Source organism: Dermacentor albipictus, chromosome 10, assembly GCF_038994185.2.
Source record: "Dermacentor albipictus isolate Rhodes 1998 colony chromosome 10, USDA_Dalb.pri_finalv2, whole genome shotgun sequence".
NCBI lineage: Eukaryota > Metazoa > Arthropoda > Arachnida > Ixodida > Ixodidae > Dermacentor > Dermacentor albipictus.
Window position 1 is genome coordinate 4,574,421 of NC_091830.1, and position 24,106 is coordinate 4,598,526.

A 24,106-nucleotide genomic window follows, 5' to 3' on the forward strand; every position below is an offset into this window, starting at 1 on the left:
TCTGTACACGACCGTTGACGCGTCGTCGCCCCCCCCCCCCCCCCGCACACACACACACACTTTGGGGTCACTGTCACTGCAGACTGAACTGTTCGAGCACAAAGCACAGCAGCCACTTGCCATCGGACCACGACCCTATAAAGAGGCAGGTGTTGTCGACGCAGTTGTGACGACCGAGCGCCGTTTCGACGCCGGTGGCCGTCGAACCGAGCCTCGACACGAGCGACGATATACGTGTTGACCGGGGCGCAGCATTCCAGCATGATTTTTTTAAAGATACCGGCATTAGATTGAGAGCTCCAGAGCGTTCGCGAGAAACGTGGCTTTGCCGCAAGGCGTTTTCTGTTCGCCGCCACGACTATTCCTGAGGGTAGCCATATAGACAGCTTCGTTGTAAGAAGGTTCATCTCAACAATGACTTCAGATAAATTACCGAACGTAATTAACTGGTGCATCTATGAAAATTATCTCTGAGTTGGAGAGCGGTATATTAGCCACCGCGTTCTTCAGTTGAGACCGTGTTTGATACGTACCGACCGCAGTGCCCCATTTTTATGCGTTGCATATTGCAATCACTCAGTTCAGCCCTTGGGCGCGGCCGCGCAGCCACCATTGAGGGTATGAGCCATTGTTCATTGCTGCGCGCCTCATATGTGGGTCTATTCTCTTTTAAGTTTGCTATGTTTGTTATTAAGTTTCTTCTATTTTTATGCGTTGCATATCGCAATCACTCAGTTCAGCCCTTGGGCGCGGCCGGGCAGCCACCATTGACCTTTAGCGCAACCACGTGACGTGACGTCACGACAGCCGGAGGAAAAGCTGGGCCCCAACTCGCGCAAGAGAAGAAGAAGAAGAAGCCGGAGGGAGCGGATGCTCACCACGTCGGCTCCGTATTCCACGAATGTTCTTCTAGCGCAAATCGCCAAAAAGCCACCCGCTATTGCACGCCAACGGACTCAGCTCGTTCCCAGGAACAAGTGGATACCGAAAACCAGGTGGGATTCCCATTTTTCAAGCCTCTACGACAGCATTTTGGCCGGACCTCGTGGTGGGAGAGCCGCGAGGCCACGCGCCGGGGCCGGCTTCCTCAACAATTGCCGATCATTTTCTCAATGATGGAAGTCACCGTAGACGGGCGCAGCATATCCCAGGAAGAAATGGATACAAGCAAGGGATGGAAGGAGGTCAGACACAGAAGATCAGACCGGCGAACCTCCCAACACCGCGAGAGCACCTTGTCGCCGACGCGGCTCGGCAAGCGCAACAACAACCCATGGAAAGGCAGGCTAGAGCAAATACGCAAGGCAAGCAGAATGCCACATTTGCCAAGAGGGGATTACAAGATTGTGATCAGACCGCGTGGAGGACTCAAATTATCCGAGCACGGTATAGTTCCCCTCACAGCTGCGGTACAAGATGCGGCAGGTATTCCTCGAGACGAAAGGGAGGAGGACATTGTCTGCCCCAACAACTATCAAAATATCCTCATCGTCAGTACCTCGGATCAAGAGCGTGCAAACAAATATCAGGAAGTAGCACGCATCAAGATTCAAGACAAGTTTTACGAGAGCAATGCTTACGAGACAGCGCCTGACATGACGGCCAAAGGAGTCATCAGAGGAATCCCACTCGACGAGGGCCCAAGAGACATCACAGCAGCGGTGGTTACGAGTAAAAACCCAACGGCGATAGCAGCAAAGAGACTCAGTAACACTACCACAGTGATTGTGCTCTTTGAAGGACACAAAGTGCCCACGTACGTCCGATACAGGGCAGCGCTACTCCCTTGCTCCCTGTACAGGAAACAAGTGGATATCTGTCACCAATGTAACAGACTTGGACACAGAGGAGATGTATGTCCCAACCCTGACAACAAGATTTGTGCGGGATGTGGAACACCAAACCCAGAAAAAGACCACAATTGCCAACCTAAATGTCAGTTATGCGGCGAGGACCATCCGACCGCAGACAAGACGTGCAAAGCCAAATTCAAAAAGCCCTTCATCGTTAAACAGAGACAATGGCACAGACTGCAACGAGAACGACAAGAAGAACATGAGGACGCTATCTCAAGAGAAGACAGAGCGGACACTCGCGGAACGCCTGGCCTCCTAAACGCCAGGGAACGACGCTCCAGGTCGAGAACAAGGTCTCCATCCACCACCAGGTCCTTATCCCGGTCCGGCTCCAGGACACCGGGGACACGATCCAGTTCCAGGTCCAGAACTAAGCCATCCTCTTCAGCAAACCAGACTAACACGGTGAGCTGGGCAGACGTGGTCGATGGCGTGCGCCCGGGGGCTGGTGGGGAGACTGCCATTAATAACGAGATCAAGCAACTAAAACACGAGAACGCGCAGCTGAGGATTTTGCTAGCACGTATGAGCGATGAAATCAAAATTCTCAAGGAAGGAAAAAACCAAATAAATCAGGTAACTCCCACTCCACACGCGAGCACGAAAGAGCCATTTGAAATCCCAGACAATAAGATGGACGAAGGGGATGAGCCCCCTCCACTCAAACGCAAGGCCCAAGCCATCAGTGATAAAGAAGATAACGCAGTGGTAGATAAAGCATTAGTCGATATTCAAAAGAGCCTAGCAGAAATACAAAAGTCCAATGACAAACGGGACGAAATGATTAATCAAATGGCTAAGGCAATAGCAGCAATTATGAGTAGATTAGATATCCTAGAGGCAAACCAGTCACCAGGTAATGGACTCCCCTCCGTTGCGTCAGAAGCACCACAATCCTTACCCACTTCACAACCACATAATTATATCAGATCAGCTTCTCTCCAATCTCCCGTCTCCCTCCCATGGTCGCACCCGAAATGAAGCGCGCTAAAGAAGGGTTCAGGATATGGCAGTGGAATTGTAGAAGTTACGAAAACAAAAAGTCAGTTTTGCAGCAGTATTTGAAAGACAAGGATACACCGGACGTCATAATTCTGCAGGAAACACACGGGATTGCAAAGCAAGCAGGATACAGATCTTTTGGCTATGCCGAAGGGGACACCAGGGCATTAACTACGCTGGTAAAAAGAAACATAACTTGCATGCAGCACAACACAGGCATAACGCACATTGACAATATTCTATTGGAACTCATCCCACAAAAAAAGACAGGACGTAGCTTATTTATTCTCAACATTTATAGTAACCCCATGCTACATAAACACAAATTCAAGAACCTGTTCCAGAAAACACTCAGACTTGCTGGAGAAAATCCGGTAGTTATAGGAGGAGACTTTAATGCCCCACACACCACGTGGGGATACTTATATACCAGAGCAAAAGGAAGGGACTTATGGAACGACTCGCAAGAATTAGGTCTCACGCTCGTCACAGACCCCGCCACTCCAACCAGAGTAGGCACGGCGCTAAACAGGGACACAACCCCAGACCTAACCTTTACCAAGAATATTGAAAAGGCGACGTGGCACAACACACTGGAAGATTTGGGTAGTGACCACCGCATATTGGAGTTACACGTCAGAGAAGGGCCGAATAGACCCAAGGAACGACAGATCAAATTAGTAGACTGGGAACTGTTTCGTAGAACGCGAGAGAAGACACAACAACGATCAATCGCAGATATAGAACAATGGACTAAGGAGCTCAGTGATGACGTCAAAGCTGCCACAAAAATAGCACTACCTGAGTCTAACTTGGATAAATGCGACAGCAGACTTCTCCACATGTGGGAAGCTAAGCAGTCGCTTCAGAATAGACTTAGCGGTCAGAAGCATAACAGAAAGTTAAGAAAGCGCATAGCACTTCTCAACAAAAAAATAGAAGAACATGCTAAGCAATTGACCAAACAACAATGGGACGAGATATGTAATTTCATGGACGGACAATTAAGCACCGGCAAAACCTGGCACATGCTCAGATTCCTGCTTGACCATGACAATAACAAGAAAAATCACATGCAAGCCATTAATAAGTTAATACACGCATATGAGGGTACAGAAGAGGAATTTCTCAATGAATTACAGCAGAAATACTTAAAACAGGCACCCCCTTGCATCTATCCTAGCTACAACGGGAATACAAACGCAAAATTAGACGAGGAACTCACGGAGGCAGAAATCCGCGCGGCCCTACAAAAGTTAAATACCAAATCTGCCCCAGGCCCGGACGGTATAACCAACAAGACTCTCAGGAACCTGGATGATGAATCGATAGCCAAATTAACAGAATACATAAACGAGTGTTGGGTAAAGGGAGAAGTGCCAGCTCAATGGAAGAAAGCGACGATAACGCTTATTCCAAAACCTGGTAAGAAGCTTGAGATTGACAACCTCAGACCAATCTCCCTAACATCCTGCGTCGGAAAATTAATGGAACATGTAATTTTAAACAGAGTAGACAACTTCTTAGAGGATAATAACATATACCCAGATACAATGATAGGATTTCGCAAAAATCTTTCGACACAAGATGCGATGCTCCAACTTAAGCATCAGATAATCGATTATAACACGCGCTCGACAAGGGCCATCTTGGGCCTTGATCTTAAAAAAGCTTTCGATAATGCCAACCACGCAACTATATTGGAAAACATCGAACGAATAGGACTAGGGCAACGGACGTATAACTACATCAAGAGCTTCCTATCTGATAGGAAAGCAGTCATCTCCGTCGGAGGGCTCAAGTCGCCCGAGATCGACATAGGGGGGGCCGGCACGCCGCAAGGCGCTGTCATCTCGCCGATGCTGTTTAATCTCGTCTTGATGGGACTCCCCGAAAAATTAAATCACATAGAGACCCTGAATCAGACAATCTACGCGGACGATATTACTATCTGGACCTGTGATGGCAGCGACGGATCAATAGAACAACGACTCCAGACTGCAATTAACACAGTAGAGGAACACCTCATAGGAACAGGCCTCACATGCTCTGCAGAGAAATCTGAACTTCTATTGTACCGCCCCACACTTAGAGGCAGGCCTCCCAGAGGATACGACAGAAACAAGGCTCATGAGGAAATCAAGCTACACACCAAGAACGGGCGGAATATCCCAATAGTCAACCAGCTCAAAGTGCTGGGTCTGGTAATCGAGAACAAAGGTACAAATAGGGAAACCGTAATGAAGTTAGACACAAAGGTAACAAACACCATGAGATTAATCAAACGAATTACTAACAAGCACCAAGGTATGAAGGAAGAAAGTATCATACGGCTGATACAATCATTCGTAATCAGTCAGATCACATACATAGCAGCCTTCCACAATTGGTTTGCAGCTGAAAAGCGTAAAATTAACAACATGATAAAAAAAGCATACAAACTAGCGCTAGGGATTCCCATCAGTACGAGCACGGATCTCCTGCTAAAGTTAGGACTCCACAACACACTGGACGAACTCATAGAAGCACAACAAACATCTCAAGCAGAGCGACTAACCAAAACCAAAACGGGACGGCATATACTAAGCAAACTAGGAATGAATTATCACAATCTATACGGGGAAAAGATGACGATAACGAGAGAAATTCGTGACAAACTCCGAGTACCATATATACCCAAGAACATGCATCCAGGTTACAACGACGGCAGACGCAAGAGTAGAGCAGAGAAAATTATCCGAAGCTTTGGGTCAGACGACAGAGCAACCTTCGTAGACGCGGCTGAATACCCAGACAGAAATAGCTATGTAGCAGTAATCGTAGATCACACCCAAAAACCCCTTACAAGCGTATCAGTTAATACCAAACATTCCGAGACCGCAGAGGAGGTAGCCATTGCACTAGCATTGGTCTCCACGAATGCTCAGTACATCATTAGCGATTCTCAAGCGGCCATTAGAAATTATGCAAAAGGTAGGATCTCTCCTGAGGCATGGCATATCATCAGAGTCAATGAAGCAAAGTTCTCCAATGCAGAGAAGAACGGCAGGCAATTGATCTGGTTCCCAGCGCATACGACTCCAGACATTCCCTCAGTCAACCTCAACGAGGTAGCACACCGCGAAGCTCGAGGTCTTACTCGCCGAGCTGAGCAAAGAGTGACTTCCATCGGTCAGGAGAACGCGGAGGAGGAAATCTGGAGGGAAAAAGACATATTAACAAGATTTAGTGACATTACCAAATTCTATCAAAATCGGAGGCGAGTATTACCACCGCCTCACACTAAACTGAACAGAGCTGAGTCTGTTACTTGGAGGCGACTACAAACAGAAACTTATACGAGTCCCGTGCAACTAAAAACTTTCTACCCCGATATATACGAGAGCGATATGTGCAAGCTATGCAAGTCTGTTAGAGCCACCCTTCAACACATGTTGTGGGGATGTGAAATATATCAAAATAAAATGGCAGTCTCCCCAGAAAATCTACGGGCGCGGTGGTCGGCCGTGCTGCTCAGCTCAGAACTCGAAGACCAACTTTGGGCCGTCCAGCGAGCCAAGGAAGCCACACAGGAGCAGCAGCTCCCAGTGGCCATCTAGGCGGCCCCAGGCCCGGGCCTCTCAATCGCCGGATTCCAAATAAAGTTATCGCATCGCAACTCGCGCAATATGCAACGCATTCTTGGCTTAACCAAGCTAAGCCTGGCCATTTTTTTTTATCCTTACTACGAAAGTCTGTGGCATGCAATGTCGGTTGGCGGAGCTCACACTATAGATTCCTCGCTTATCCTTGAGCAGGGCTAGTGTCCGTGCGCAGCCCAGCAGCAGGCACACATAGTGCGATCCGACACGATAAGCAACGCGTGTGAACAGTCACTGCTTTGGCTTCAGTAAACCCGTTGGTTGCGGTTTCTTGTACGAACAATTTGCACGCCGGAATAAGCGATAAGTTGCACCGCGCATTTCCGTCATCGAAATGATGGATGAGGATTTGTCCAAGGTTCGTCCTTCTAACCCTGAATTATATTTTTCCAAATAATTGAAGTACCGAAAATGCTTTGTGCGGAAATAATTATCTTCATCTACCACGTGCTATACGACTATTTTGAAAATATCACAAACAAGAATAAATGTTGGTATGCAAACAGTTGCTGCCTTCGAAAGTAATGATAGGCAAACAATTATGTTGTTGGCAATACGAGCACGAGGCCACTCTTGCTTCGCTACACAGCAAATTCATGGCGCTCGAGCATCCATCTAACTGGTTCCCGCGCGGGAAAACAATGTCCTGAAGAGAACTCTGGGGAATTCCTGTCTTCTTGGGGGACCCGAATAACACACTCCATTCCGCGTTATACAGAGTACAGAGCATAAGGTAATGTTCTATGTCACCGCACACACCTTACGTTGAACATAATGGAGACAACGCCAGGCCAGTCTTATACATCCACGCAGGGGTAGGAGCAGAGCCCGTGCGAATGCGGAGCAGTAAAGTGGCTTGGTTTCTTTTGAGACCCTTGGTCACACATGGCTTGCGAGGTGAGCTCCACAAAGAACTGAAGTGGCACGACACCGCTTCTCTGAAGAGCCTCTTGTCCTCTTGAGGCACTTTTCTCGATGGATTCCCAGACAGCGCTCTATGGGCGAGGCTGTCCGCCATCTCGTTGCCTATAATACCTATGTGCGAGGGTACCCATTGGAATCGTATGGAGAAGCCTTTGATATGGAGATTGTGCACCGAGCGTAGGGAGTTTAGACATAAGGCATCAGTAGGGAACCGGTGCTCTAACCTTTGAAGGGCGGATTTCGGATCTGTAAGGATGACAACAGGTTGAGGCGTACAAAACCGTAGCTTCTTTAGAGCTGCCTCAATGGCAACACTTTCGGCCGTTGTGGAGGACACGACTGCAGTGAAGCGAACCGACCAATCATACTTCAAAGAGGGAATGTGAAAAGCAGCTGCACTAGATCCTCTGACCTCGTCCACAGAGCCATCAGTAAAAATTTGAAGATGACGTGCATATTCAGTTTCAAGATGTTCCAGTACGAGCGAACGCGTTGCCGCCAGAAGAGAACTCCGCTTAGCACGAACGTGAGGAATTGTCAACGAACAATCGAGGCTCGCGAAAGACCAAGGTGGTTTCAACCTCTTAGTTCGGCCTATAGCGTCAAGACCCAGGTAACCAAGAGTATTAAGGGCCAAGTACGCTCGGGATTCAGATCTCTTTTGAAGGCTCTGTAGAAGGGCTCGCACCGCTATTGTCTGTTTGAGGCGGCCAATTTGCATCAATAACCTTTGTGAAGCGACTAGGCTAAGAGATCTCGATAGAGACTCATAGAGTACTGCATTGTTAGGAGCAGTCAGCGGAACGCCAAGAGCCCTCCTTAGGCCCTTTCTGTGCAAAACCTCAAGTCGTTCCAGCTGTGATAGTGAGGGGGAATTAAAGGGAGCTGGTACATTATTCTACTCGTCACTAGTGCGTCGTGCAGCCTGATCATTGAAGAAGGGTGATTTCCCCATTGCTCACTTGCAACTCTATGGATCACATTGAGACGCGGAGATAGTGATGTCACAATAGAGTCCACAGCTCGTCGCCACTGTAGACGGTAGTCAATAATGACGCCCAAAAAGCGCTTGTGCTTCAATTGACGAAGGCAAGATTGATAAAGGTCTATCTTCAGCCGCGCATACCGTCTTCCTCTACCTGGGACAACACGAGCCACTTTCCATGAAGGAGGAACGTCGCCAGTCTCTCATACTCGATTGATATATATATATATATATATATATATATATATATATATATATATATATATATATATATATATATATATATATATATATATATATATATATATATATATATATATATATATATATATATATATATATATATATATATATATATATATATATATATATATATATATATATATATATATAGCTTAGGAGCATCTTCCGGTGTTCTAGAGGTAGGTTCTGCATCATCTGGTTGGTAATGCCGTCACGACTGGTGCACATCGACGCCGCAGGCTGCTGAGCTGTAGCTCTCGAAGTGTGAACGGGGCGTCCATAACAGACGTAGATGTTGCAGGCAGAGCACATGGATGAATTCCTGAGCTTGTACATACAAATGCATCTGCAAATTCCTCTGCCAAACACGCGAGAGGTTTCTACTTGCGCAGTGCAAGCGCTTCGAAAGGCTTACTAGGACGAGAATCACCAGCAAGGCTACCAACGACTCGCCAAATTCTCGTTATTGGTGAAAAAACAGTCAAGCTAGCGCAGAAGGACGCCCACTGCGACCTACAGAGCTTGTTCGTATGGCGTCGAATGGCAGAGTTAAGCCTGTTGAAGGAGCTGTCGTTCTTCCGCATCAGTTGTCGCTCCGCCTTTCTGCGCGCTGCGCAAAGGTTCCTGAGTTTTAAATCCGGAGTCGGAAAATGATTAGGCAACTTGACCACCGTGGTAGCAGCTATCTTACCATAAATCATTTTGTCTATCACATCTCCAGAAAGACTTGCGAGTTTCTCCCTGTATTTGTCCCAATTAAAAACATGGCTCATTTTAGCGCCGCGCATATGAAAGTCGGCAGTAAACACTAAAATTGGATAGTGTTCACTTCCCATGCGGTCAGGTGCAGTTGACCACTTCACACGGACGTCAGGTGTATGGAAGGTTAGGTCTATAGATGTGGCTGAGGCTGGAGGCCGGAAGGAAGTGGGACTTCCGTCATTGGCCACGCACAGGTCCAAACTGTCGATAACTTCTACAAGTTTGCGTCCGCGGGAGTCTGTGTTCCTGTCACCCCAGACAGAGTGATGGGCGTTGAAGTCACCACAGATAATTCGGGGCGCTGGGAAACGGTCACAAAGCTGCTGGAGAAACAAATCCATCGCTACCTTCTTCCGCGGAGACACGTATACGGATGCAACAGAAAGAGTTCGGAAGCCGAGCCGTATCCTCACAGCCGCTACCTCAATACTATCGGTGCAAAGATCGGTGACGTGAGGAATCTCTCTTCGTATGTAAAGGGCGGCAGTTCCTGCGGGAAATGACTTTAAACTGCAGTTCTTGTGTGCAACATATCCAGTCAAAGATCTCCCCCTTGGTAGGCCAGCCTCCGAGAGGGCCAATACTGGAACACAAGTTTCTGGAATACTGGAACACAAAAATAATTTCAGTTCTGCTAATCGACTTATAATCCCAGCTCAGTTCCGTTGGATAATAAACGGCACTTTTCGGTGATTTTTAGTTGCACGAGGTTGAAGAAAACTAACCATATTATAAGGTAAAGTTCGCTGCGAAGGCGGTAATCGTGGACTCAAAGGAAAGAACGAGCTGTCGAAATTTCTTCAGGGTGCCAATCTGCATCGCTTGAACATATAAACGGAGGACTTCAAACAAAACTCGCAGAAGGTCGGACAGATCCCGATTTTTGAGCTCCTTATTTTGCTGGACGCACTGCCTCACAACTTCAACAAAAGATGCGGACTGGGACCCACTCTTGGCCACTGCAGCTGGTTTCTTCGTCTCTTTTGAGGCAAGGGAATGTCCTCCTTGTCTTCGAGTCTGGCTGTGATCTCGTCGCTGAGGAACTTGGACACTTTTGGCTGAAGCAGATCGAACAAGCGACTCACCCACAGAAGACTTTGACGTCTTGCTAGGGTCAGGTCGCTCACTGACGTTGCTTGTTACCAGGCCACGAACTTCCGACTCTAACGCAGGGAACTCAACTTCCGACTCTAACGCAGGGAACTTGTCACTTCCAGGTATCGGCTTCTCAGTAGGTTGTGGTTTGGGACCACTAATGAATGACACTCGACGGTGTAAGGCGCTTACACGGAAGGGGCAGCCACCGAAACTCGCTGCATGGCCACCCCCACAATTAGCGCATGCAAAATCTGCCTTGCAGGCTTTGTAATCGTGGGCGCCACCACGTCGTTTGCAACTTTGATCTTTGATGCAAAGTTTGGCTACATGCCCAAAGCGTTGGCACTTAAAGCATCGGAGAGGAGTTTCAACGAATTCCTTGGCTGCATGCTCGGTAAAACCGAGGTCATTTTTTTCTGGGCGCTCGGTGTTGGGAGCAAACGCTAGCACAACAGAGTTAGTAGGCGTCGCTGCCCATTCTTTTTCTTGAGTCTCCACCCGGCGCATCATACGTTTCACGTGCAGAACACCTTGCGGTTTCAAGTAGTCAAGAAGGTCGCTTTCCGATTACCACACTGGTACTCCCCAATAACACGTGTTAGTCATGTAGGAGAGGGGCAACCGGGCTTTAACTCTTATGTCACCAATCTGAGAGCACCGGAGAACAATGTCAACTTGCTCTTCCGTTGCGATATCTAAATGAAGAGCACCTTGCGTTGTGAAGGGACTGCGAATCGGAGTAGATCCTAGCAGTACTTTAATGGCTTTGAAGAGCCTGATAGGGTTCCGCTCTCTCAAATCAACACCTTTCTCTGTTGGCAAAACTACCGCTGGGATTCCGACCGTTCTTTGCTTCCGATGACTCACCACCTTGAAGCCGTCGCTGTCCACTTCCGCCATATCAGCCACTTCCTCGTCAGGGTCGACGATAGTTGAGTCGTCCCCACTGAGCGATGATGACGCACTGGACTGCTGATCGTCCCTGATGACTGGCAGCTCCACGCCTTGCGAGGCCATGGCCGCGTCGGCCACGCTGGCTTCCTTCGGATGGCGCTGTCCCTTTAAAGATGCCGGCGCCGGAGCTGCCGTACCCTTTCCATAGGGACAGTACCGCCTTAAAGATGCGGCCGTCTTCCAAGGATATAAATAACTCACTCAATGAATAGCAAAGCTTATGGAAAAATTACAGAGCTGAGGTGACAACAGATCGAACAGCGTCGTCTTCTTCTTCTTCCCCCACCCCCCTTATTATGAATGTCAGTGCCTCCTCATTTAGCTTTGATTAGATTGGTTTGGGTGCCATGGCATAAGGGCTTATTTCTGAACGAAATGGCAGATTCGTTGGCGAAAGCGTCCCTGAATATTCCAGTTATTCAAATCGTACCGCATTATCGTTCATCATAGAGGCGAAATTTTTGGAGACAAACGATGCTGCGTGAATTTTACACCCCATCTCTAACAAACTCCTCAGATTTTCAGCGCTTGTCACATTAGTTGAACAGTAAACTTTGTGAAACGCTAATACTTGAAGTGGCAATTCTCTAGACTACGCTGTCGAATCGCATTTCTAGATGTTTACCTACGCAGAGCTCGTCTGCGATACCTTCATCGGACTGTTCCTATTGTGGGGAACATGAACAACGTATCATTTCGTTCTTTAACTGATTCTCAAATATATTCTAATTTGCGAAAAATAACCTGAGAAACACCGTTCCACCTTCTTAGGTCAGATATAAATGTTCAAAATTTGCTATCTTTGGGGGCCTCGACCCTTGGGCACAGCGACAGGAAGGATGCTATCCGTAATTCTTTTGCAGAATCAATGAGATGTGAACTAAAGAATCAGAGCCGAAGGCTTCGTTATCTTCCTACAAAATTGATTTCGATTGGCTAATGTTTGCTATCATTTCGTAATTCTAATAAATTCATTAGGCAAAATCTCTCTTGATTCTCATCTACCTATTCATAAATTTTGTTTACATCCTTTTAGATTTCTTTTTTTCTATTTTTCATTTTGAACCACCGGTTCTTGGCCAATCCCCCAGAGTGTGTAAGTGCCACTAAAATCTACGCTCTGCATCTACATCTACACCTGAAGCCCCGGGCCACTTCGGTTTGCATGGTGCCGGTGTGCACCCTGTCCGGCACCGGCCAATCGTGCAAGAAGACACTGCAGTGATACATACCAGGGTTATCTATTCACGCGGAACACCTCTTTTTAAAACAAACTGTTATATCTAGGCACCTGCTGTTTCTGCCCGTAAACTACTTGACTAGGCGGACATTAGCAGCTAGAAAGCTTTCGGCGACGTCGTGGCGTCTGAGGCAACGCCTCATTGCATTGACGGGCGCTGTGATCGCTGACTCAGCCAGTCGGCATCCCCTGAAAGCGAAATCCTCCATAATGGCCAGCTGCTGACGAAAGTCCACGAAAGCTGATACGAAAGTCCGCTGTTTTCAAACTGAACTCACTATCATACTTCGAGCACTTTCGGAAATAACGTTTTGTATTATCTTTCGGCACCGTCCCTCATTTGAAGATGCTTGGGCTAACAGAGAAAATGCGCGTCTTGTGTAGAGTTGCTTGGACTTGCTGATGATGTACTCGAGCAGAAGATGTATACCGCATTGCGGGCAAGGACAGACTAAGATGTGTCTGCGCAGGCCTGGGGTCAATGTAAGTCCAGTTAATTCCTTCTTCGCCGGCCTATCGTCCGCAACATGTTACGTTGTCTGCTCATCCCTGGATGTTTCGTGCAAGGATTTTATAAAACCCACACACGAAATCTTTGGTATACTTGCACACGAAACAAGTATACATCATAAACGGCAAGCATATAAGAAAGTTGACTTCGCAAATACTTTAATATGTCTGTTTACCCCACTAATAGTATCATTAACTTGCAGTGCACTAGGTTGCCGAATCACAAAACTAAAAGCTTCTTTGGCAAAAAAAAAATGTAATTTGAAGTGGACCTTCAGAATCAGAATCAGAATCAGAATTTATTGTTAGAATTTGGGTCAAATTACATGTATTTAGTATGCAGGAGGAGGTCCCATAGTCAAAGACTGTATCGGGACCTCCTGTACAAAAATAGTTATGATAATTGACATCGCAAAGCAACAGTAGCATATAATAAGGTATTATACAAGCAACAGGAAATGAACGTTAACAGAGCAAAATACAGAATTCATTACAAATAATAACAAGGTTTAGCTTATCTCAGAGTAACATAAAAAATTGCATGTGAAACATATACCAGTAGTTTATTTACAAGAACAAAAACAAACAAAAAGGCAAAAAAGCAAGAAAGAACGAAAAAAAACGGATACAGTAAATTTTCTCATTAGTTTGTCAATAATAAATGCATTTTCAGTTCCCTTTTGAATTGGTGTAAAGATCTTGTAGTTTTCATGATGAGAGGAAGAGTGTTCCATACTGATATGGAAGTGAATTCCACGGTTTGTTTACCGTAGTTAGTGCGGATTTGTGGTAAAAGAAAATTGTTATTTAACGCGAATCTGGTGGTACTATTAGTTGTCAAGTTAGATGGTGAAAATGTGATCGACGGTAGCTCATTATGTAGAAATCTGTAGAAAAATATACCGAGGTTGTATGTAGTGAGCCCGGAAATAGTAAGGATGTTATTCTCGTGTAGTAGGGAAGTGGCATTAGAAAACCATGAACTATATGTAATTATTCTGATGGCTCGGTTCTGAATTGTTTGTAAAGACTTAATATGAGTATCATAGGTGTTTCCCCAACATATGATCCCATAAATAATGTGAGAGTGGACGAAAGAGTGGTAAAGTGAGAGCAATGTGGTACGTGTGAAGTAAGGGCGTGCTTTAATTAATATGCGTATACCATAAGCTATTTTCTTTTTTATGTGAGCAATATGTTTGTGATATTTCAGATTACAGTCAAGTAGAACGCCAAGGAAAGATGAACATGAACTTGGATGAAGGCAGTGGGGACCAAGACTGATAGATGGAATGGACGCTATGTTTCGCTGATGTGAAGAGAATACAACAAATTTAGTCTTAGATGCATTAATAGATAACATGTTAACGTTGCACCACCTCCGAATATTTTCTAAGTCAGCATTTAGTTTGTTAACGAGAGATGAGATATCTTTATGAAAAGTAAATATAGTGGTATCATCAGCGTACAGAATGCATTTTGTCGAAGAAAGACAGTTAGGCAAATCATTAATGTAAACTAAAAACAGGAGTGGCCCCAGGATGGAGCCCTGAGGCACACCGATGTTAGTAGTTCGCTGTCGAGAATAAGCACTGGAAATTGAAACAATTTGAACCCGGTTATATAAGTAGCTTTTTAGTATCGAAAGGGCGGGACCGCAAATGCCTATTGCTTCGAGCTTAGAAAATAGGATATTATGATTAATGCTATCAAATGCTTGCGTTAGATCGATGAAAACTGAGGCGGTGAGAAATCCCTCGTCAATAAATTGCCAATTGCCAACCTTGCCAATGTTTCGCTAATTAATGTACATTCAAAGAAGAAATTCAGGGCGTGCAAGAGCCAAGGTGAGCAGGAATAGATTCAGACTTAGCGCAATAAAAAGGAACGGTCTCAATGTGACAGTAATACTTCAGTCTGAAACACAGGGATATGAAATGATAGATTGTCATTTTTCATTTTTAATTGTTTGTCATTAAGGTAACTTTAATTTGTCTCTCTGGCTAGCTCTTATAATTTTGCGTTTTTTTTTTTTTTTGGCTCGCCATGCATGCTTGCATCTGGGGTACATGTGTACGTGTTATATATAGGAAAAGGAATATACCGTGTCAGTATTAATTTCGCCTTGAGACAACCAGGTGTAATGCAGCCCATACTATCCAGTTCATATCCAGTTATTAAGAAACAGCATGGGAGTTTGACCAACCAATGTGTAATCAGTGATGTCTGTCTATACCCAATATTACGGCAGGTGCACCCGTGCTGTCACGTATCGACTTGCTATTCATCCTAATTTGCGCTCGACTTTAGACACTCACTCCTTCGCAAACAACGTGTGAAACCCGCTTGCATTGAGGGATCTTTTGGAACATCACAGTCCAAGCGTCCCGGCGACACTATAGCAGGTCTCAAAGATTGTGAATCTCCCCATTTCCTTCAATATGAGCCCGGAGATAAAGATGCGCGCTCACCTACCCAACGCCGAACACTCTGGCAGCGTTCACGGGGCATACACCACGCTCGTAGGACCCACCGTGCAAGAGGTAGCGGACCAACGCCAACCAAGAGGCGATCCTATCACCAGCCCCCGACAGGAGTCTGAACAGCAGTTCCTCTCTCTCTCTCTCTCTCTCTGTGTATATATATATATATATATATATATATATATATATATATATATATATATATATATATATATATATATATATATATATATATATATATATATATATATATATATATATATATATATATATATATATATATATATATATAATTCCCTCTTTGTCCTGTGCCGCGAAAGAGGTGAGCACAGGCTGACTTCCCTGCGTTCTTTCGAATGAACTCGCTTTGTAATCACTTCCGTGTCACTCGACGTTAGCTCGCGGAAGCTTACTTGCACGTGTCATTCGTGGGTAAGTTTAACCGGAGTCAAAATGGCTGCGCACAAGCAGTGCCTCGTCATTTGAGACACGGTGTACGCTGCGTAGTAAGTTATAACACCCTGCCACTGCGTCTCCGTGCCGGTTTTCACTTTCTAATTGTTGTGACTTAAGGCCTTATTCTCGCTACTAAACTCCTGCGATCTACGGGGCTTCACGATAGACACAAAGAAGGCCGCCCCTTACCGCTCTACGGTGTGTGGGGTTTGTTTGTGACTGTCTCTTTTTTCCTCTCTCTTCTCGCCCTTCCGCGCTTTTTCTCTTTTTGTGCCCCTATTCCTTCCCCCCGTGCAGGGTAGTTAACGGGAACTACTTCTGGTTAACTTCCGTGCCTTTCCTCGCATCCTTTCTCTGTCTCTCTCTCTCGCGAGTAGTTCGCCAGGCAAGTTAGGCGCGCAATTGGTGTTTCGCGCCAACTGGAAGCCGATAGTACATCATCGCTTTGCAAACATTTCACTTGTGCCACATGCCAAGCTTACTACAAGGCTACAGCATCGGCGGCTTCCGAGAATCGAAACTTGGTGCAGCTCACAGGCAAACATATATTTGCTACGAAACACACCGGTTTCCATACACACACTTCCTTGCAGCTAGCTCCCGGCCGGCCAACTCAAGTTTTCATATTCAAATGCGTGAGAAAAGCAGAAATTCTCTACGTAGACAGCCGATGAACGGACTTGAATGAAACTTGCTGCGTCGAAGAGAGAGAGAGAGAGAGAGAGAGAGAGAGAGCTAAACTCTAAAAAAATTCTAGCATTCCCCCAGATGCAAAATTTTAATCAGTAGACTCATATGTGAGGGCGTTATGTGATAAACAAGAGTGCCGCCAAGTCGCCGGATTCGGAAACAAACTTCGGCAGCCGCAGGTGAGGGAAAGTCGTCTTATCTCTTTAGCCTTTAATACGAAAGGTAAATATGATAAGTCCACAGAACGACGAGTCAGGGAGTATCTGAAGGGTATCCTTTTATTAAAGGTCAGCATAGGCAGTTTCAGGTTTTCTTTTAAAATTAGACACACGAACAAAGGGCGTCTCTGAGACAACGTCGTTTTACAGAAACAGCGTCACTCAAAAGCTCACATGTAGGACATGGGACAAATGAATTGTAACAACCTAAGATGGATGAACTATGTACATGCGGTGCTTTCAGATCTTAAATATAGGAACACGAGTTCATTGAAGGTGCACGACTTGTCGTGAGTGCAAGAGGAGAGCGAGTTCTGGCGTGACGAGGGTTCCATGTTCGACGAACGGTGAGCACAGTTGATGGAGCGTGGGCAGACGCTGATCAATCGCAACACGCCGGCACGAATGCCTAGAGCGGGAAGATGTGACACAACTTGCAGTGCGCAGAGGCCGTTGAAAGTTGACAAGAGGTAAAAGTGCGCCGGAGAGTTGTGCGACGAGATCAAATGCCCTTCCAAAGCACTCGTCCCGTTTCAAGTGGTAGCCGAAGTGTCTCAGCAATCCGGCATTTTTCTCCACGCAAGCTTTGGGTGTCCGCTGCCACATGAGAAGGTCACGCCGTGACATCAGGATCGGGTGGCGAGCGCGCTGCGTGAGCCGAAGCTTCCATTGTTCAGCGAGTGTATCTTTGAAGAATCAAGCAGCCTCGAACGCCTGTCCTGTCTCCATGCTGTCACTTGTAAATGTTGCCACGCGTCAAACTCCAGCCACGGTCGTGCGAGACGAGAAGGTAAAAGATTTTGAGGTGCGGAACAGGGACAGGGTGTATTGGGCGTGACGACTTCCGACACGAGGTTACCCAAGTCACGTCATCCGAGGACCTCTGGCTCTAAACGAGGAGGGCGCACGCAGCGTTCCGACGTAAAAGCAGGCGGCGATCAACCTTCCCTTCAACTCGGAGGTCGCCGTTCGACGCCGACGTCGATGCCGGGAACCTGGAGAAACCGGCGCGCGTTGCAGGGCGGCGAGAGTCTAGTTAGCGTCGTCGCCGTCGTCTGCCCGTCGTCGACGTCCTCGCAGATGATCACGGGCACCGTGAAGGCATGGCCGGCGCTTTCGGCGCTGCAGCGCCGCTCGAGAATCTGTAGTCGCTCCATCTGCTTGGCGACCGCGGTTGCGACGACGTCGGCGGGCCTCGTTTCGGGCACGGGAGACACGACCATGGCTGCTGACACTGCGCCGCCACCTGACACACCACCGTTCACGGACCACAGCATGCGGGAGACGGAGTGCTCCGGCAGGGCGTACTGTGAGGGCATTCACGAAGCTCGGTCGTCCGCGCTTTTGAGAATCTGCTTGCGATCAATGCAGTGACGGGGCAACTCCTCTCGAACGCTAACGTCGCAGTAGCGAAGAAGATCCTTGACAAGGCACCGAAAAGATACGACAAGCGGGGCCTGCGCTTCGAGAGACTTGAGTCGAGTGAGCGCTTGCCGCAGCGCAACGATCGTTTAATATACGCAGCGGGGACGACGGGGAGGGCGGGACGAGGGCAACTTCCTCCTCGAAACGGCGGCGCTGCTGACGCCAGAGTGACGCAGGCTGCCGCGGAGTCACGCCGCTGCGCAGTGAATGCCTTTGGGCCCTTCTGCGCAGTTTGCGTCCGTTAGCGGCGGCGGCGCTACCGACGCTGCCGCGATTTCTCATTTTGAATTTTGTATGCTCTTGCCGGTCGCTTGCCGCGCGCGTTGGCAGTTGTGTGCGGCTAGAGCGAGTGCGCTAGTTCAGTGGAAGGCCACGCCGCTACGCAAAAAGAAAAAGACGATAGGACAAAAATACCATAATTCAACGCGCCAGAGAGGGCACAGCCTCTGCGGCACTCTGGATTTATCTGCTTCATTTTTTTTCTTTAATTTTGTCTAGTCTTCCTCGTCACGGCGCGCTAAGCGCGCCGGCCTCCTGTTTTATTTTGTCTTCTTTTTTTTCTCCTTCGAATTTTTTTCCGAGCACTTTCTTTTTTTTTCTTTCTTTTCGCTCAGCGCGCGCGTCAGGAAGCGTTTATGCATGAAGAAGCCGTCTGATGCCGCTTCTGGTAGCAAAGCGTGAGTCATCGCTGGTGTTACGGGCATGTATGATGATGCTTACGTCCTCCACACAGAAAGCACAGGGTCTGGAACAATGGTGGCTTTGGGTGGCTATTCGTGACACGCGAAATGTTAGGTAATCAAGAGGTGACATCAGCAACGCTGTAACCTTGTGCTGGCTGTGACACATCGCACGTAACAGCTCTTAGCTGTTGCGTAAATTGTGCTCCCAAAATGTCGACTCGTGTTTACGGTAGTCATTCCGTGCCCAGCAATCGTTCCCGGGAGATCGATGATGCGTCCATCGCGTCGCTCACTCGCTACCAGAATGAAAGGATGTCGACCTACGCTACCCTCCTGCGAACGTACGCGACAAGCGCAGCTCCTGACGGCGCAGAAGCAGACTTCGCCTTCGGCGACATCCGAAATTCCCAAAGGACGCGATCGATGCCGCCTTCCGGCTACGCAAGTGATTCCCGCCCCGCACGCAAGTCATACGCGTCTCGGACACTCGCGGAAGTTCGCGAAGCGAGGCGCAGTTCCGAAAGGTGCTTCTTCGCCGCCTTAGTACGCAGCCTGAAATTTATACAATGAAGCATCGTATAGCGAAGTCGTTGGACTGAAATAAAATAATATTCTCATACAGGAGTACTGCGTCATTTTTCCGACTCAAGGATAGGATAGGATAGGAATAAACTTTATTTGTCCAGCAGTTGTTGATGTTGGTGCCCGGGGCTAGGCTGCCAGGGGTCCATCGCCCGAGGAAGATCTCAAAACATAATAAATTCATTTGTTGAGTTTAGCGTTTAGCGGCCGTCACGGAGGGCATCTCCGGATTATTAATTTTGAACATCTTGGGTACTTTAACGTGAAGCTGAATCTAAGTACACCAGCGTTGCATATATTGCCTCCATCAAAATGCGGACGCCGCTTCCGGAAGCTTAAACAACAAGAAATTTCGTCTTAATTTAGCACGACGTCTCGGATTCGACTACAGGCCACGACGTCCGCATTTCACCCAGGTGAAAAAAAAAAAAAACAGAAAGAAGAAAACTTGCAGTTGGGTCTAGGCGCAAGTTCAAGGTCAGTCATTCGCTCGCTCGCTCACTCACTCACTCACTCACTCACTCACTCACTCACTCACTCACTCACTCACTCACTCACTCACTCACTCACTCACTCACTCACTCACTCACTCACTCACTCACTCACTCACTCACTCACTCACTCACTCACTCACTCACTCACTCACTCACTCACTCACTCACTCACACTGTCGGTCAGTCAGACACACATACCTGAAGTCACGAAAAAAAGCACAGAAATGCAAGAATCATATTTGAAAAAAAGAATTATAGGGTTTTACGTGCCAAAACCACTTTATGATTATGAGGCACGCCGTAGTGGGGGACTCCTGAAATTTTGACCACCTGGGGTTCTTTAACGTGCACCTAAATCTGAGCACATGGGTGTTTTCGCATTTCGCCCCCATCGAAATGCGGCCGCCGTGGCCGGGATATTTATATTCTTTGATATATAGATATATATCAGTGGCCTCCACGCCATTAGGCCCTCCAAAATGGTTTGCTCTGATAATGATCAAAGCGAGTTGGCGCCCGTCTCTGTACACTGCATAGCGAGGACCTCAAAAGCCATCGCAGCAGAGTGCAACGAAGACTGTTTTTATGCATCAAGAGACAAACGGATTTGGCCTGAATTGCGCTGCACGCGATCCTGTGCTTCGAAAGTGCGCGGTGATCGCGTTCCCGTGCACTCTCTCCCTCTGAACTTCCTTCCATGTTCCCCCTTTCCCCAGTGCAGGGCAGCAAACCGAATTTTCCGTTCTGATTAACCACCCTGCTCTTCACCTTTGTTTCGCCTCTTCATCGGAGAAGAACGCAAGCATGGACGCCCACGACCGTTACATTCGAATTACGGAGCTTCCCTTCGCTACAGCCACGTCTTAACATCGCGCCCTTTAACGTCAGTGAGCAATTCAACTAGCGAAGAACCTTTTCACCAATCCAGAGCTGCCATCAACCTTAGTAGTATAGAATAACGGTACAAGCGGGTGCAAAAGACAGGCGAGCCCGCTGTGGTTCATTATCTATGCGCTAATATGCTCCACTGAAGCGTCGCAGTTATCGCAACAAGTACAGTGGGGGGAGACGTTTGCCTTCGGTGAGACACTCGGCTACGTCTAAGCGTAGACGAAGGAGGAGCGCGTATCGAATGTGCGGCCAATCTATTGGTTCGCCGCAGGAATTGGTCTGTATACGGGAGTGGAGACCTTGCATGTTCGTCGAATCACGTGTCCCTGCAAAGTTTGTGCCTCAGGATAGAACATTCTTGGCATCCGATACAGTACTACGCCCCGAGTGCTACCGGGTACCCAATGTCGTAGTATTCCACTTCGAGACAGACCTCATGGCCAGCAAGAAAAGCTATGGTCAATGCTTCAATAATTTTATGTATCATGGAATCATGTACATCAATATAAAATTCCTTTAAAACTTCTAGGGCTCTTTTAGAGTCGCAATATACCATTCAGTGCCGACTGCGATCACCTTCGGCGATAATCCTTGCGGCTTGTGACATTCGAAAGAGCTCTGCTACCGTGCACACACGATGCCTTGCGGGATAGTCGGCAACTTCTGTCTATACTTGATACGCAGGAATGCGCAAAGCTTCACTCGAGCTGTGATTAGATGCAGATCCGTTCGTCAATATAAATGTGGGATTTTGTATCAAATCAACGTTTCAGCAGGAATAGCCCGTAATCACAGGTCGTGCGCTGATTCGTACCTATACATTTGCTATTTATGTCATGCCCTTGGTATACTTAATGTGGGTTTCTTGTGAATCGTTCTGATTAGCTATCTTCTATATACATTGTTGTCTCGTTTTAGTTACGATTTCGGGACACCGGGCTCTGCCAAACCTCACAAACTGTCGCAGTTAGTAAGAAACAATGTACTAGTTAGCCGCGCGAGGATAAGTTAGTCACGATTCAATCCTGGAAGATAAAAATTAATTATGCAGACATGACTGTGAAAGAAGAGTGGACAGGGACAAAGAAAGGAACTTGCCACAGAGCTGTTTAGCGCCGTTAATTACTGCGCTAAACAGCTCCGACTGCAATGGGCAGAGACGACGAAGCACGCGTATATGTGGGATCCGTGGGCTAGTCAAGCTGAAAGCTTTTATCATTGGCCCCCTTATCCAGGTGGTGAAATAAATAAATAAATAAATAAATAAATAAATAAACGTAACCTCCCAGCGGACTGCTATCATCTGTTGATGAATCGTATTTGCTTGCCTGGCTTTTGGAGAACTGTTCGCATTATTATTATTTTCATGTGTATTGCTTGTTTTGTGCTTCTAGGTTATGGTTGTTCTCGACGGTGTGTATATACTGCTCGCACGCATGTTATTTTTTATTCGTAATACATAAAAACGAAAGAAAACTAAAAAAAAATATAACGGTGGTGCATGAGTGTGGAGGTTCTCGGCTCAAACGTAAATTCGTGGACAGTCTTACAACTTTCTTTTTGTTTGCGAAACTTTGAACGTGATGTTACAAGCAACTTATGTTACAGTGACATCGCGATACCCAGGTCATAACTGTCTCGAAAGAGACGGGAGGAGCGGTCTCATAATTTTTTGTTGGATGAGCATGATCCGGTACAAAGTTTCTGGAAACTTCGTCATAACGCCAATCTGATAGCAGAATTTCGCTTTGGTTAGAAGCTTAGAATTATTGCATATTATGCACAATTCCTAAAGACGAATATGACCGATGATATCCACGCAAGAACAGAGTTGACGTCACACACTACTGGCTTCCAGCGGCTTCATTAAAGATGACCTAGGAATGTGTACATAATGACTCATCAGCATGCGTATAAATAATTTTCATGCGAAGTGTGTGGGGCTCTCAGACGTTGCTCTTAGGACAAAGGAAAGACAACACAGTAGTGCAAACAATCACAATGGCATTTATTGCACCTTCCATACACTAATGCCTTCTATCCTCAGAACATACTGATGGGCGCGTGACAAATCTAGGAAGTCCGACTCACCGCGGCTGGATATCGTGCGAATATGTTCGCCCCATGCTGGACACTAACGACTGGTCGTTCGCGCGAACGGTCATGCGAACCATCATGTACCTCCATTTCGGTGTCCTGCTCCTAGGCCTCGCGAGACGGTCTCGCAGAAGCATGGAACATGCACGCGCGGAACGTACGCGCCGCTTGCCGATTCCGCACCCGACTCACCCCGCCGTTAGGCGCCGTTAGCAGCGCAACACTCGCGCCATCTTTCGTAATATGTCGCGACCATATCGCGACCGCCGCAGGCGATCAGCTACGGGGAGAAGCCGGATCACAGGAGATGCCATGGCAATGAGGGGAAAACAACATCAGGGGACGCGGGAAACTCGAGCATCTCCACAAGTGATGGTTATCTAAAAAATAAAGCGGGCCATTTATGCACGTGCGAAAGGTCCGTAAACCTTTTACCCGCAATAGCCTTATTATTACTGATACTTTTGCACCATTTACTATCCACGATTCTAACCGCTATGCGTCTCCTAACGCTGTCATCGCTTTCAGAAACGCGACGTAAGAAATAATCAGATACAGAAGCCCACAGCACAACATAAATCCCTTCTGCCTTTCGAAAGATAAAAAGTCTCTCTCTCTCTCTTTCTACATATATATATATATATATATATATATATATATATATATATATATATATATATATATATATATATATATATATATATATATATATATATATATGTATATATATTAAAGCTTTTGGTGCAGGTTACGTGGGAGACATCACATATACAAGCATGATGCAAGGAGATGCAAAGAAAGTTCCAGAGAATCAACAGAGCAAGAGGAATTCTCGGATGCAGCTTCAAGAACATAACGTCAGAGAAGATTAC

The 24,106-nt window shown here is 46.8% G+C and overlaps 1 protein-coding gene across 3 annotated transcripts; it reads left to right on the forward strand.

Moving 5' to 3' along the window:
- The first annotated feature begins 871 nt into the window (after nt 1-871).
- LOC135920287 (uncharacterized) lies at nt 872-24,106 on the forward strand. 3 transcript variants are annotated; one of them, XM_070526980.1, is made up of 3 exons: nt 872-2,218; nt 13,090-13,188; nt 23,982-24,106. In XM_070526980.1, exons 1-2 carry the CDS (start codon nt 1,113-1,115, stop codon nt 13,106-13,108), a joined length of 1,125 nt encoding a protein of 374 aa, XP_070383081.1. In that variant the 5' UTR covers nt 872-1,112; the 3' UTR covers nt 13,109-13,188; nt 23,982-24,106. The 3 variants fall into 3 exon arrangements, with proteins under 3 accessions (XP_070383081.1, XP_065310547.1, XP_070383079.1); XM_065454475.1 differs by lacking the exon at nt 23,982-24,106 and adding an exon at nt 14,429-15,751; XM_070526978.1 differs by lacking the exon at nt 13,090-13,188.